The sequence below is a fragment of the Hypanus sabinus genome, chromosome 14, assembly GCF_030144855.1.
Source record: "Hypanus sabinus isolate sHypSab1 chromosome 14, sHypSab1.hap1, whole genome shotgun sequence".
Taxonomy (NCBI): domain Eukaryota; kingdom Metazoa; phylum Chordata; class Chondrichthyes; order Myliobatiformes; family Dasyatidae; genus Hypanus; species Hypanus sabinus.
Window position 1 is genome coordinate 50,320,258 of NC_082719.1, and position 14,171 is coordinate 50,334,428.

At 39.1% G+C, this 14,171-nt stretch overlaps 1 protein-coding gene across 1 annotated transcript in view; it reads left to right on the forward strand.

Annotated features, from left to right (window-relative positions):
- LOC132404473 (phospholipid-transporting ATPase VD-like) overlaps positions 1 to 14,171 on the forward strand; it is a 134,519-nt gene that overhangs the window by 103,375 nt on the left and 16,973 nt on the right. The window contains exons 6-12 of the mRNA XM_059988632.1: positions 1,457 to 1,542; positions 3,566 to 3,672; positions 4,600 to 4,731; positions 7,241 to 7,368; positions 8,748 to 9,000; positions 11,500 to 11,735; positions 12,049 to 12,237. Of these exons, the coding sequence (XP_059844615.1) occupies positions 1,457 to 1,542; positions 3,566 to 3,672; positions 4,600 to 4,731; positions 7,241 to 7,368; positions 8,748 to 9,000; positions 11,500 to 11,735; positions 12,049 to 12,237 (1,131 nt within the window). The remainder of the gene's footprint in view (positions 1 to 1,456; positions 1,543 to 3,565; positions 3,673 to 4,599; positions 4,732 to 7,240; positions 7,369 to 8,747; positions 9,001 to 11,499; positions 11,736 to 12,048; positions 12,238 to 14,171) is intronic.

Sequence of the window (14,171 nt, forward strand, 5' to 3'; positions counted from 1 at the left end):
TGACTTGATGATACTTTGGAGTTTCGGGGGACAGCTGATCTTGAGGAGAATTTGAAAGAGCCCATCCCTGCTGACAAGGTTAAATGCCTTGGTTAAGTCAATGAAAGTGACATAGAGGGATTTCTGTTCTTTCCTGCGCTTCTCCTGGCGTTGACGGAGTGAAAAAATCATGTCGACAGTTGACCTCGTTGTGCGAAAACCACATTGGGACTCGGTAGACCCGTTCTGCCAGAGTTTATAGACTTGCCAGAGTTACATGAGCAAAGACTTTGCCGACAATGCTGAGGAGGAAGATACCCCTGTAGTTCTTGCAGTCGCTGCTATCACCCTTGTTCTTGTACAAAGTGACGATTTTGGAGTCGCGCATATCCTGTGAAGAACTGACAGAGGACCTAGTCTAAACATTGGAGGAGTGAGCTCTTGCAGTGTTTGTTCAGGTCGGGAGGAATCCCATCATCGCTAGGATCTTTCCCTGGGGCAGACTGTCAATTGCCTTGCTGAGGTCCTCAATGGTTGTTTCGGAGTCGAGTTCATCCATGACTGGTAGACAATCGCTGACATCAATGGCTGAGCTAACAACAACATTTTCCCTCATGTAGAGCTCAGAGAAGTGTTCTACCCAGTGTTCCATCTGCTTGCTTTTATCGGTGATTATTTCACTGCTGGATGACTTCAGGGGTGCTGTCCTGCTGTGTGATGGGCCGAGGGTCTTCTTGATGCCGTCATACATCGATCTGATGTTGCCTGTCAAAGATGCTTTCTGAATGTCCTCACTGAGCTGGAGCCAGTACTCATTTGCGCACTGCCTTGCAATCTGTTGCACTTTGCTTTTAGCAGCTCGAAGAGCCTGGAGTGTTTGGTCAGATGGTGAGTGCTGTGAGAGCTGCACACTTGGCTTCAATGACAGGAGTCACGATGTTGGACTTTACCTCAAACCAGTCACTACTCTTTGTGGTCTTTCTTCCAAAGATAGAGACTGCTGATTCGTGGATGGTGTCGCGAAGGTATGACCATTGTTTCTGAATGCCCAGTACACATCAGGAATCACTCTTTAATGGGTTTGGTAGACAGGTAAGACAGAGAGTGTAGCTTAGCTGTCATATTTTCATCTCTTTCATGGCTGAATTTGTCTGTCTCGCATCAAAATGCACCTCCCCATCTCCTTACCGCTTCCTGTAACTACAGTGAGAATTGGACTGGCTAGGAACTCAAGTCGAGAGCTGTGAACTTATTATCATCAGTTTGTACTTGTCTCTTAGGTCAACAGCAGTTGTGAGCAGCTTACTGCCAGCCTGAGACTCTGGATCAATCTGTTCCATTGTAACCTTTATACATTTGCTTGATGATTAAGCAAAAAATCTATAAAACTGAAGGATTTTGAATGTTTGAAATATAGCATGTAGGAAAGATGTTCAAGCAATAATTTGTTTTGCTTCTTACTTTTTATTCTGTTCAGAACTCTGAAGCTGATCCTGAGAGATTCACCAGCAGAATTGAATGTGAAGGTCCGAACAATGATCTAAGCAAATTCAAAGGCTATATGTAAGTTTTTTCAATTCTTTGAGATACAGGTTTTAAGTGTTGGAAAACATTACTGAAATCATTGCACAAATTTTAGGCCACCTACTGCCATCAATAAATTATCAACAATCATCCCTACTCAACCTTCAATGGATTCAGATCTACCTTTGTGTCTTTGTCACAATAAACCTTCACATTTCAGTTTCATTTCTATGACCTTCAACTTGTACAACCCACAATTTATTTCCATTCACATATGAGAATATCCTTCAAGACCTTTACTGCTTTCCTTTTCCTTAGTGGGGTGATGTTAAAATTATTTTCCTTGTCATGGATGCTTATATTGGCATGCTGTAGTCTAAATTATTTCCATTGCTCTATGTCTACCACCTTTCAAAAATCAAATAAAACCAGCTTTCAGCACTTCAGAACCACTTCACAATTTTTTTAAAAAATCCTATTCTCTGTTGGCACGGCCTCAGCTATAAATGTTACTATGTTTGTTTTGGTTTGAGAATAACTTCATTAAAAAATCAAGTAGCATATTTTTACTTCATAATGATTCTATTTCTTCTGCCAATGTAATGATAAAATTTGACCATTAATAAATTGTAAAAAGAAAATGGACGTATCATTTGGCAAACACGAGGAAATCTGCAGATACTGGAAATTCCAGCTACACACACAAAATGCTGGTGGAACAACTGTCCTGATGAAGGGTCTTGGCCTGAAATGTCGACAGTGCTTCTCCCTATAGATGCTGCCTGGCCTGCTGTGTTCCACCAGCATTTTGTGTGTGTTGCTGTACATATCATTTAAAGGCTTGGATGTTCCAGAAGTTAGATACTGATTTATTTTTCACATGTGAAACAAAACAGCCTGAAGGCACTCACTGAACATTTTTTAGAACAGCTTCTTCCCCTTCGCCATCAAATTTCTGAATTGTGTACATGATTTTCTAATGAAGTCATGTACACTACCTCATTTTTTTGCTCTCTTTTTGCATGACATATGCCAGCGATATTAAACCTGATACTGATTCTAAAACAGTGAAATGTGCCATTTGCAGCAACAACCAATATCTCTAAGGATGTGCTGGGGGCAGCCTGCAAAAGTTGACGCACATTCTGGTGCCGACATACCATGCCCACAATACTCAGAATAAAACAAAGTGCAATAAGCAGCAAAACAAGCCCCTTTCCTCCATCCCATCCACCCACACACATGGACCGTCTCCAGGCTTCAGGCATTGGGGTTCAACTTCCGATTGACCCCTTTGGTATTGACCCCCAGACGATCTGATGCCTGGATCCTGAATGCCAGTCTTGGACTAGTCACTCCAACTCACTGGCTTTTTTTTTGCCTCCTGGGACCCGCCGAACTGGGATAGACCATCATCCATAGAGGTCACAACTCCATATTGCTATTCTTCGGGTATGAAGCAGAGGACTAAACTCCAGATGCCCTTTGTAACCCGTCCACATCGCTGGCCTTTGAGTGCAGAGTGGAGGCTAAGACCCCATATGTCCTTTGTCACCCATCCATGACCCTGGCCTTTGAATGCAGATTACAGAGTGGAACCCTGACCTCCAAGTCCTCCACATCCCTGTCCCTAAACCCTATTCTGTTTTCTAACATCCCCACATTATTGTCCCTAAATCTTAATCTGACCACTTATTCCTCTCTCTGTTTCCAAACCATTCCTACTAGCTCATAAAAAGGCCAACTCTGAACCACAATCTTGATTGAGACTGCAGCTCAACACCATCTTGACTGGAAGGTCAACCAGAAAGAACAATTAAATTTTATGTTAGCTGTTAAATATATATGTTAGTTTTATCTGATACATCCATTTGTTTTAGAGTATTATTGGTGAAAGAAGATGATTAGTAATTTAATGTCCTATCGTAATACATAACAAAACTCTTTAAATAGCTCATGTAAGTTTCTCTGAAATGTGTCTTAATAAATATTTACAGGAGTGAGTCCTTTTCTTTCCTTCTCTAATAAGTGTCTTTTCTGAAAATTATTGTTTTGTTTGCAGGGAGCACTGGAATAAAGAGCGGGTTGCACTTAGTAAAGAAAATCTCTTGCTTCGGGGTTGTACCATTAGGAACACTGAGGCCGTTGCAGGGATTGTAGTTTACGCAGGTTAGTGTTAGTGTCAAACTGTCTGCTTGATATGAAATTGGGATGGTAAATCTACAATTCTGAGATAAATTTTCCTGACCACAAGTACTGTAACTGCAGTAAAGTGAAAAGAGCAATTTTTTTTATTTGGCATTGGTAATGGCAATAATTTAAGGTGATTACCATAGAAAGCAAAATGTGAGTCTGAACTGCAGATTTTATGATCTGCGTTACATGTTGCTTTCCAGTTACACCAGTCTAATCTCTAAGTATTGATATTTTGTTTGGAAAGAGTAGCATTATATGTATTTTTTCATTAAGTCCTTCATATCGTTCCTTATTGAAATCATCTTAATTAATCCTTAATTTGAACACTTGCTTACCTAGAATATAAGCAATTGGAATAGCTGTAGGACATTAAGCCTATTGGGCCTGCTGCACCGTTTAACAAGATCATGCTTGAGCTTTTAGTTCAGTGATATCACTGTCTCTTTTATTTCAGCAGCATCCCTCTTGACATCATGGGTACACTTCTTATGAAGAGCTGGAATTAGAGAGTCGGTATATAAAATTCTTGTATTAATGAGGGCAACTGGTATCATTTGAGTTTCCACTTCTATTCCTCTCAATAACCCCAAGCAATCCCTTCCTATTCCTATATCTGGATCATGCTTGTTGAGATAGAATTAAAAATTAGAAACTAATTCCAAATCATCTGAGGATTTAACCATGGTGTAAAATACTATAAACAAGTAACAGTGTAAGCACAGTGCTCTGGAATTAAAAGGATCCACTGGAGAGTCTTCTAGCTATTAATCTTTGGTTCTCATTTTGATGCCTGTTTTATGTTGTGTTATTACTTGATTAAATTTTATATTTTTATAGTTACATTTAGCAATATCATTGGATCATCAGTATATGTTCATATTGATTTGTTTACCAAACCAGGGCATGAAACAAAAGCAATGATGAATAATAGTGGTCCACGCTATAAACGCAGCAAACTAGAAAGGCAACTTAATAAAGATGTTCTTTGGTGTGTGGTACTGCTGTTGGTTATGTGCCTCATTGGAGTATTTGGTAAGTGCACAAAATGTAAATGAGGAAGCAAATTACATTGTGGCATTGTAAGTTCCAAACTGCTCCCTGTTAATACAGTAAAAAATGCATTAATGTTAATATGATGTGCTTATTAACCTTAATTTTAATACCCCTGTGGTGTAATTTAAAGGGCCGATTTTAGGATGCTGCTTCAAATCATAGAAACTTAAAGTAGATACTTGAATCACGTCAGTTGTCCAAACCTGAAATGGTCACTGTTTGTGTTGTCACTACTTTAGTTTCAATGGTCAATTAAGAATATACATTGTCGGAAATGTATAAGGAATGCATAATCCTATTAGAAAATAGAGTTTATTTTTTCATTTTTATCCAAGATCTAGGCATTCCCTTTATTGCTCAGTTCTAGCTGCCTTAGAGAAAGAAGTAAAGAGCAGCCAACGTAAACTACTTCAGATTCAGATTAATTTTTATTTATCACACGTACATTGAAACATACAGTGAAATGTGTTCCTTGCATTAACTAACACAACCTAAATGTCACCAGTTATTCTGGTGCCAGCATGGTGTACCCTTCAGTCCTTCTGATGAGTTGTTTGGTAGGGAGATCCAAGATTTAGAATCAGCATTGATGAGAATGGCTGATATATTTACAGGTGAGGAAATAGTACAACTTGGAGGTGAGTCTGCGGGTAGGAGTGTTCCATTGCACCTGCTGCTTTTCTTCTTCTTGGTGATAAATGTTGCTGGCCTGGAGGTGCTGCTGGGGTAACTGGGCAAGGAGCTGTAATCACTGTCCAGTAGGGACAGAGGGAACGATGATTTAGGGAGGTTATTGGGGTGCCAGTCAAAACAGCTGCTTTTTCCCTGAATTGTATGAGGCTCTTGAGAATTGATAGCATTGCTGGCATTCAATGAAGAGGAGAGTATTCTACCATGCTCCTGACTTTTTCCTTCTAGATGGTGAGAAAGCACTGGGCTTTCAGGAGATCAATCACTCACCTTACAATACCTAGTCTCTCTTACAATAAAGGTATTTATGTAGCTGGTTCAGCTGAATTTTGTCATAAATGTTCAGATATTTAATCTAAAGAATTCACTGGAGCTTAAGTCAGCTTCTACCCCTCTGACGGTTCTGTTAGGGTATCCATTGTCTTCAATGCTATTGGGTCTGTTTCATGAATTTATATAAAATCACTATTGTACTTGGGACAATTGGGATACAAATGATGCAATGGATGAATGGAAAATGCTGGGTTAGAATTTCAAGTTGATACATAGTGAAATGGAGATTCATTGATTGTTATGAGGTAATGACCCAGGTAATGATTGTGTGAGATGTACTGTGTCATAGGCAAAGATCTGGATAGGTGGAGGTTAGTAAAGGTAGCATTTGAGTATCCAGTTAGAAAACTCCTCACAAGTCAAGCTTTGAGGCATCAGATGGCATTACAGAGAGCTCTGCAAGTGTTATGAGTGAATACAGATATGGATTTTACCTTTATTGTTTTGTTCTCCTTTTGCTTCTTGCCAAAACATGTTTTGATTTCATAGCTCAATTTTTCATTTAAAACGCTACGAATCTATTTTAAATCTTCTAACACTTACACCTATTGTTTCACCACTAGATCCTGTTACGATAACAACTGCTACCACACACTATGGCACAATTTATTGAACAGCTCATTTGTTCAAATATTTTTCAGTGTTTCAATTTAATGCCAGAGAATGTATACAGTATACAACCTAAAATCCTTGCTCTTCGCAGACATCCACGAAACAGAGAAGGAAAAAACAATGAACCCCAAAGCTCCCCTCCCCCTCCCATGTATAAGCAGTTGCATAGCATCATCCACCTCCTTCCCCCTCCCCCACATTTTCCAACAACAAGTATCATCCTGTCCACCACCCACCATGCAAGCAATAGCAAGCCCCCCAGAGACCATGACCTATAGTCCATCAAAAACTACTTGTCATCCCAACCCTTTGACATCTCAACAGCCCTCTCATTCACTAGTGAGGGAGAGAGAAATGTCACTCCTGCCACAGCGAGAGGGGTGGCAAGCAGCTCACTTTTTCGACCTTGCAGTCTGCAGCAGGAGACTCCCACTCAGGAATTAGAAGGCTCTCTTTCACTGTTGAGAGATAAGAGACAGAGATTGCTCAAGTGCAGAAACCTCCAACTTTTCTCTCTTTCTGATGTCATTTAGACCATGAGTATATGTAATCTGCATTCTTCAGCATTAAATCATCGTAAATTTGCCAAATTAGTGACAATTTTTTATTATATCCTTCAGAAGTATTTTCTCAATTAGTTGTCTTCTATCTTGGATTTATAACTTTACATATTGTTATTGTTAATATTGTGCTTAATATTTGAAAAGCAAAAGCCTTTTCAAATCACTGAGAGATTTGCAAGGTGAAACTGCTACAAGTGGATACTAGTCTCCAATCTTTTTGATTGCTATAAATATTTAAAATAATGCAATTAATATTTTTGCTGTCTGCATTAATTCTCTTTATTTTTAAGGTCATTGGATTTGGCTAAACAGCTACTCGCAGATTCCTATTTTTAGCGTTCCACGGCCAAATGGGGTATACACTCCTCCAGCACTGGCAGCGTTCTACATGTTCTGGACCATGATCATTTTGTTGCAAGTAAGAAGGTTGCACAAATGAATGATTTTTTACTGATTACTGTTATTTCGAAAACTCGGATGTCAAATTCAGAATCTGTCCCCATTGGAAGCTTGATACCCACTGAAATCAGCACATAAAAGGAACCAGACTCTCTTCTATGGACTCTGTCTATACTTCTCACTGCCCCAGTAAAGCAGCCAGCATAATCAAAAATCCCACCTACCCCAGAGGGCTGACATGCACTCTTCTCCCTTCTCCCATTGAGCAGAAAACATGAAGGCACATTTCACCAGGCTAACAGACAGCTTCTGTCCCGCTGTCATCAGACTCATGAACAGACCTCTTGTATAATAAGATGGACTGTTGGTCTCACAATCTACTCGTTACGATTGTGCACTTGTTTACCTGTGCTGTACTTTTTCGGTAGCTTTTATATTTTATTCTGCATTGTTATTGTTTTACGTTTTCTAGCTCAATGTAACATGTAATGATTTTTTAGGCAAACTTTTCACGGTATATTGGTATGTGTGACAATAATAAACCAATGCCAATATGAAAAAAGAAGTTACAAATGAGATAGGCAACACGAGTAAATCTGCAGATGCTGGAAATAAATAAAAAAACGCAAAATGCTGGCAGAACTCATGAAAGGTTCTGATGAAGGGTTTCAGCCTGAAACATCGTTATTACCTCCTCCCATAGATGCTGTCTGGCCTGCTGAGTTCTGCCAGCATTTTATGTTTTTTGACAAATGAGATACTTTTTTGAGTAGAAATTCAGAGTTAAAATCAAAATAGTGATGAACCATATCCAATATTCCTCCTAAGTAATAGAGACTTGATTACTACTTTGACTGAGATCAATTAACTTGTAGGTCAGCAATTTAAATCTAAGGCCTTACAGATTCTGTTTGAGACAGCTAGGAAAATGTGTTAAGCAACTGAGTCACCAAGAGATGTGACACATGTGCTCTTTGCTTTAGCAAATATTTGCACCAAAATATTAGTCCAGTGCAGCTCCCACATGCTAAAAAGCAGTGCTGAATGCTACTGGTGCTTCTCAAAAACAATCTGCATCAAGAAAGGTCACTTAGAAATGCTATTTTTAAACAAAGATTTCATTTGCTAAATCACAACTAATAAAATAGCTTTCAGTTGCAGTTTGATCCAAATAGAAGAATTTTTTAAAATTTAGAGCACTTTTAAGTAACTGTTCACATTTGTTATTGGAGCTTCACAAATGTTTTGGAGGTATTTGGAACTGTGCAACCATACTTTACATTCAGCGAAAGCGAGGTGATGATACCAGAAATGAGTCAAACTGAATTTAAATTAAATAATCTGGTTCAGTTCAAGTCCCCTTTTTTGTTTACACCAATTTGGTCCTTCTTTTCTCAGGTGCTGATACCAATTTCCTTGTATGTGTCGATTGAAATTGTCAAGCTGGGCCAAATACTTCTCCTCCAGAGTGATATTGACTTGTACAATGAAAGCTCAGATTCAACCATCCAATGCAGAGCCTTAAATATCACTGAAGATCTGGGACAGATTGAATATGTTTTCTCAGATAAGACTGGAACACTAACAGAAAATAAAATGATCTTCTGCAGGTGCACCATTGCTGGAGTTGAGTATTCCCATGAGGAAAATGGTATGTTCTTCTCTTTAGTATGGCCTCAAGCTTTTCATGTGCATCTGTTGACACTAAAATCCTTGCTAGATTTTAAGGGCACTTACATTTTCGACAGGATTATCCCACAGACTGAAGTTATCCATTGAGAAATGAATGTGCTAACTAAGAAGGACTGGATGTAATCCAATTTGTGAATACTTAACAATTGTGAAAGACTATAAGACTTGAATTAGACGAGGTAACCCCCAGTGAGTCTGCTCTGCCATTCCATCATTGCTGATTTATTATCCCTCTCAAACCAATTCTCTTGACTTCTCCCCATAACCTTTGACACCCTTACCAATCTAGAAGCTATCAACCTCTGCTTTAAGTATACCCAATGACTTGGTCTCCACAGCCATCTGTGGTAATTAATTCCATGCGTTCATCACACTCTGGCTAAAGAGCTTCCTACTCATGTCTGTTCTAAAGGGATTGACGCACCATCAATAACTCTCAAAGACGTGAGTTAAGATAGGCTTTTATTGGCTGGAAGAAAGCACAAGCAGCAAGCGACCACCACACAACATCCTGGAGACTGAGGAAGGGGCAGTGCCTCCAATCGCCTTTATACTGGGGTCTGTGGGAGGAGCCACAGGAGCAGTCAGCAGGGGGGAGGGGCATGTCCAGACAGGTATATGTAGTTCACCACAGGGATGTCCTTCTGTTCTGAGGCTGTCCTCTTGGCTTAGACTCTCCCACTGTTGGAAACATCAAGAGTGATGTTGCTCCAAATGGTTTCAAAAGCCTTGAGTTGAAGAAGTGAAGTAACTTCCAGGCTTTCTCATATACTGTTCACAGACTTTAGCAATATGAATGATGCTGCAGTGCTCCCAACCAAGGCTCGCATAATGGTAGATTGACAGGGTGCCAGAAAGCAACCGGTTACTGTAGAATTGGATCAGATCTGAAAGAAAGACAGTAGTTAGATATACATAGCTCCTTTCAAAACCTCAGGATGTGGTTATATTGTGCAAGTTATTTCCTGGAGGTGAAATGAACAACCTTTTAAACATGGAAAAGAAACTCAAAAACCAATTTGTTCAAGTGATGTGAGACAGATGATTTTCATTGGACTACAATGAAGGGGCACATCTCCCATTGGAACTACCACCATTTATTTAATCTTCTTGCACACAGATTAAAAGTCATAATTCACTTTTTGAGGAAGTACTGCCAAGTTCCTTTGAGAATGCAGTATGTGATGGAACTTTAAAGAGATGGATAGTTCCATCAATAATCTACCCACTCTGACGTCCTCTGTGACAATCAACAGGCAAGCCATGTGTCCAAGTCAATGTACCTATTCTATCTTAATATCCTCCATTTATATTAGTCATGAGCTGCATGTGGATAATTGGGAATTCAAATGTGGTTAATGACCTTTAAGATTAGTAAATAATACTCAGTAATTGATATTGTAATCAGGAATTTATTTTGCTTTCTGCAGTGTGCTCTTGAGCATATCTATGTATTTGCTGGTAAAGTAAGAAAATGAAAAGCATGTGGGTGTTTTTTTTATTACTGTGACTGCTTTATTTCTTTGCTTACCATGGTTAATGTTTCTTAAGAAAACTGAGGTCCTGGAAGTATCTGTACAACATAAATCTATGCAAGACATTTTCTACCAAAATGATGTATGTGGTAAAAATGTAAATGTCCTACATACTCATGACAAACTGCCAACATCTTTGTTATGGCACTCTTAAATTTCTACATACAAGCTCTGAAAAGAACTTTCGACCTACTGGTAGTTTGGTGTGCAGACACCCCTTTAAGATCTTCAAACTAGATTCAATAGCCATGGAAACCTAATGAAAGATGCTTTGCACACAACTTGATTTAATTTTAAATGAGAATTAAAATGTAATTAAATTACTGCTGCTCTACTCATCATATGCTAACTTGCACAGGACCTGCACACGTGCAACGACCATTGCTGTGCAGAATATGCCCAGGTGTCACTTATGCAACCTGCAGGTATTCTTCTGTGGCTACAGTCCATTTATTCAGAAGCAGTTTCTCTTTACAGCTTCTGTGAAACCTGTTTCTATATTTTATTGGTTCTGGGGGTATGATTGGGTACCTGAACAGGTCCCAGTCTGACATAGATACATAATCTGCATTCCTTTAGCCCTCCTCCCCATCTCTTATTTTACAAACTAACTCTTTAATCAGCTACTCATCATCAACCATACTTCCATCTCAGTTTGCATGCAATGGAATTTCATACTGGACAAAACCTTTGTAGGCAAGGGATAAATTATTTTACAAATGTGCTAATAGAAAAACTGATCACTTTCAAGGAATGATTGTTTAAAAAAGCATAATGTTTGATATTGGAGAGTAGAATTATTAAATTCATGGAATAAATATGGTTTGTGGCATTTGTGTGAAAACAAAATGTTGGAATACTTGAACCATTCCAGTGCACAAATTTACTTTCATTTTATATGATGTGCTTTCAATATCTATCAGCAAAAAGACTGGAGTTATATCAGGACGTTAACACAGAAGATTTATCCAATCGTTCTCTGGCATCTGGATGTAAGTGTCAACATTTGGACAGCAGCCAATCTGTTGCTGTGCTACGGAGCCACAATTCATTGAATTGCTTAGCTACTAATCGCTCGACACCAAAGGACAAAAATACTTCTGAAGATGAAAGTGAAATGACTACAAGTGCTTCTCAAGTGGCATTCAGCAGCTCAATTGTGAGTACATGCATGCACTGTCATATATCCAACGTACTTTGGAATATGTAACAATACCACATTAAACAGTAGGCCATTCTCTCATTTGTCCTTTAAGTTGCTATTCTTGCTTTTTCTTCCTGAGTTTGCTAAACTTCAATGTATACAAGCAAATCTTCAATATATGTGTGATCACAATATATGTAGAATTGCTTCTGTATTTAAAAAAAACTAATTTAGTTGCTTTAATCTTTTCCAGTTTCATCGCCATTACTGTCTCTTCCCTGCAGATTTTAGCAGCTCTTTCAGTCTAATAATTTGCATTAATTTGCAGGAAAGGGATGTTACACCAGATTCTCAGCTTCAACAAAAATTGGAACAAATCATGTCTCGCCCACTTGACCTGTTGGAAGAGACAGGAAAAGGGCTGTCCCTGGAATTCACCTACATTTTTGACTTCTTTCTTGCTTTGACGATCTGTAATACAGTTGTTGTGTCGTGTCTTAATCAGCCAGGGCAGCGGGTAAGGCTAACACTTGTCTTGCGTGTGATTTGTTTACATGTTCTAAAAGAACAGTAAAATCTATAGTTAAATCAAGATTTGACAATTTTAAAGCTCCCCTATTTCATGATTATAAGGGTTGTATGTGGAAATTGAGGTTGTTGAAATAATTTATTGCAGTACAAAAAGGCTAATTTATTTACCAAATTAGATTTTTATCGAGGATCACTATATGGAGGAAGCAGAATGTTTTGCATTGGTGCTTTGGGGTTGGAGGCACTGGCGATAATGAGAAGAAATATTTTGCCAGAAACAAGGGCCAAAAGTAAAATTAATGAAGCTTCCTGTTGACTTTGGGTGCTGAAGTAGAAAAACACCCACTTCTCCAACAGTGGTTTGATATCACCTTGATGAACTGGGAATTCATACAAATTCTATACATTTTCACCTGCCTGTGATGCTGCTGCAGTAAGTTTTTTTTTGTACCTGTTCTTCACCATGCTTGTTCATATGATAATGTACTCAATGACTAGAGGGGGAAAGGTTTAAAGGACAACTCTTTCAGGTAGGTGGGTATGCAGAGTGAGGTGAATCAAACGGTGTTTAAAAGACATTTGCAAAGGTGCAAGGATATGAAAGGTTTAGAGGGACATGGACCAGACATCGGCAAATGGGATTAGCTCAGGCAGGCAACTTGGCCATTTCAGCAAGTTGGACTGAAGGGTCTGTTTTTGTGTTGTTTATCTCAATGACCGTATACACTGTTGGTCGGACTGCACTTGGAATAGTCTTCTTCATACTAAGCAAGGGTTGTAATTAAGCTCGAGAGGGTACAGAAAAGATTTACAAGGATATTGCTGGGATTGGAAGCCTTGAGATTTAAGGAGAGACTGGATAGGCTGGGACCATTTTCCCTGGAGTGCCAGAGGCTGAATAGTAACGTTTATAGAAGTTTATAAAATTATTACAATGAATATGGACAAGACATTGTCACAGCTTTTTTTCTGGTGTAAGGGAGTCTAAAACTAGTGAGCAAAGACTTAAGATAGGGGAAAGAGTTAAGGAAGCCTCAGAGGCAAAACTTTCACACAGGCTGGTGAGTATGTGGAACAATGTGCCTGAGGAAGCAGGTACATTTACAACATTTTATTCGGCTGGTACATGGATTGAGAAGATTTTGAGGGACGTTGGCTCAAACACAGGTAAGTGGGACTAGTACAGGAGGGTGCTTAGGTTGGCATGGACAAGTTGAGGCTATTCAATGACACTATTTTAATTAATATATTTTTAACCTTTAATTAAATAAGTTAAAAAGCTTTTAAAGATATCTGATGGCTATGGCAGTTCAAAATTATTATAAACTGACAGACAACTCTACAACCCTTCCCCACCACAGTCCAACCCCACTCCCATTGTGAGCATTTTGTTCTCAGGGCCTTTGTGTTTCCCCTCCCATGTCCTAGACTTTGGTTTACATTTGGCCCAACTGATACATGGCAACATTTAAGCTAGCCCCATTTGCCCACATTTGTCCCATATCCCTATAAGCTTTCCATATCCATGTACCTGTCCAGCTATCTTCCACATGGTGCTAATGAACCTGCCTCAACTACTTCATCTGGCAGCTCATTCCACATACTGACCACTCTCTGGGTGGAAAAGCTGCCCCTCAGGTTCCTACTAAATTTCCCCTTTCTCACCTTAAACTTATGTCTTCTAGTTCTTGATTCCCCAACCCCAGGAAAAAGACTGTGTTTTAACCTTATTTAACCTCAATTTTGAATACCTCTATAAGATCATTCCTCAATCTCCTGTGCTCCATTTAAAAAAAAATCCCAGCCTACTCAACTCCATTATCTCAGATCCTCAAGCTCTGGCAACATTGTTGTAAATCTCCTTTGTGTTCTTTCCAGCTGATTGGTTTCTTTACTGCAGCAGTGTGACCAAAACTGAAC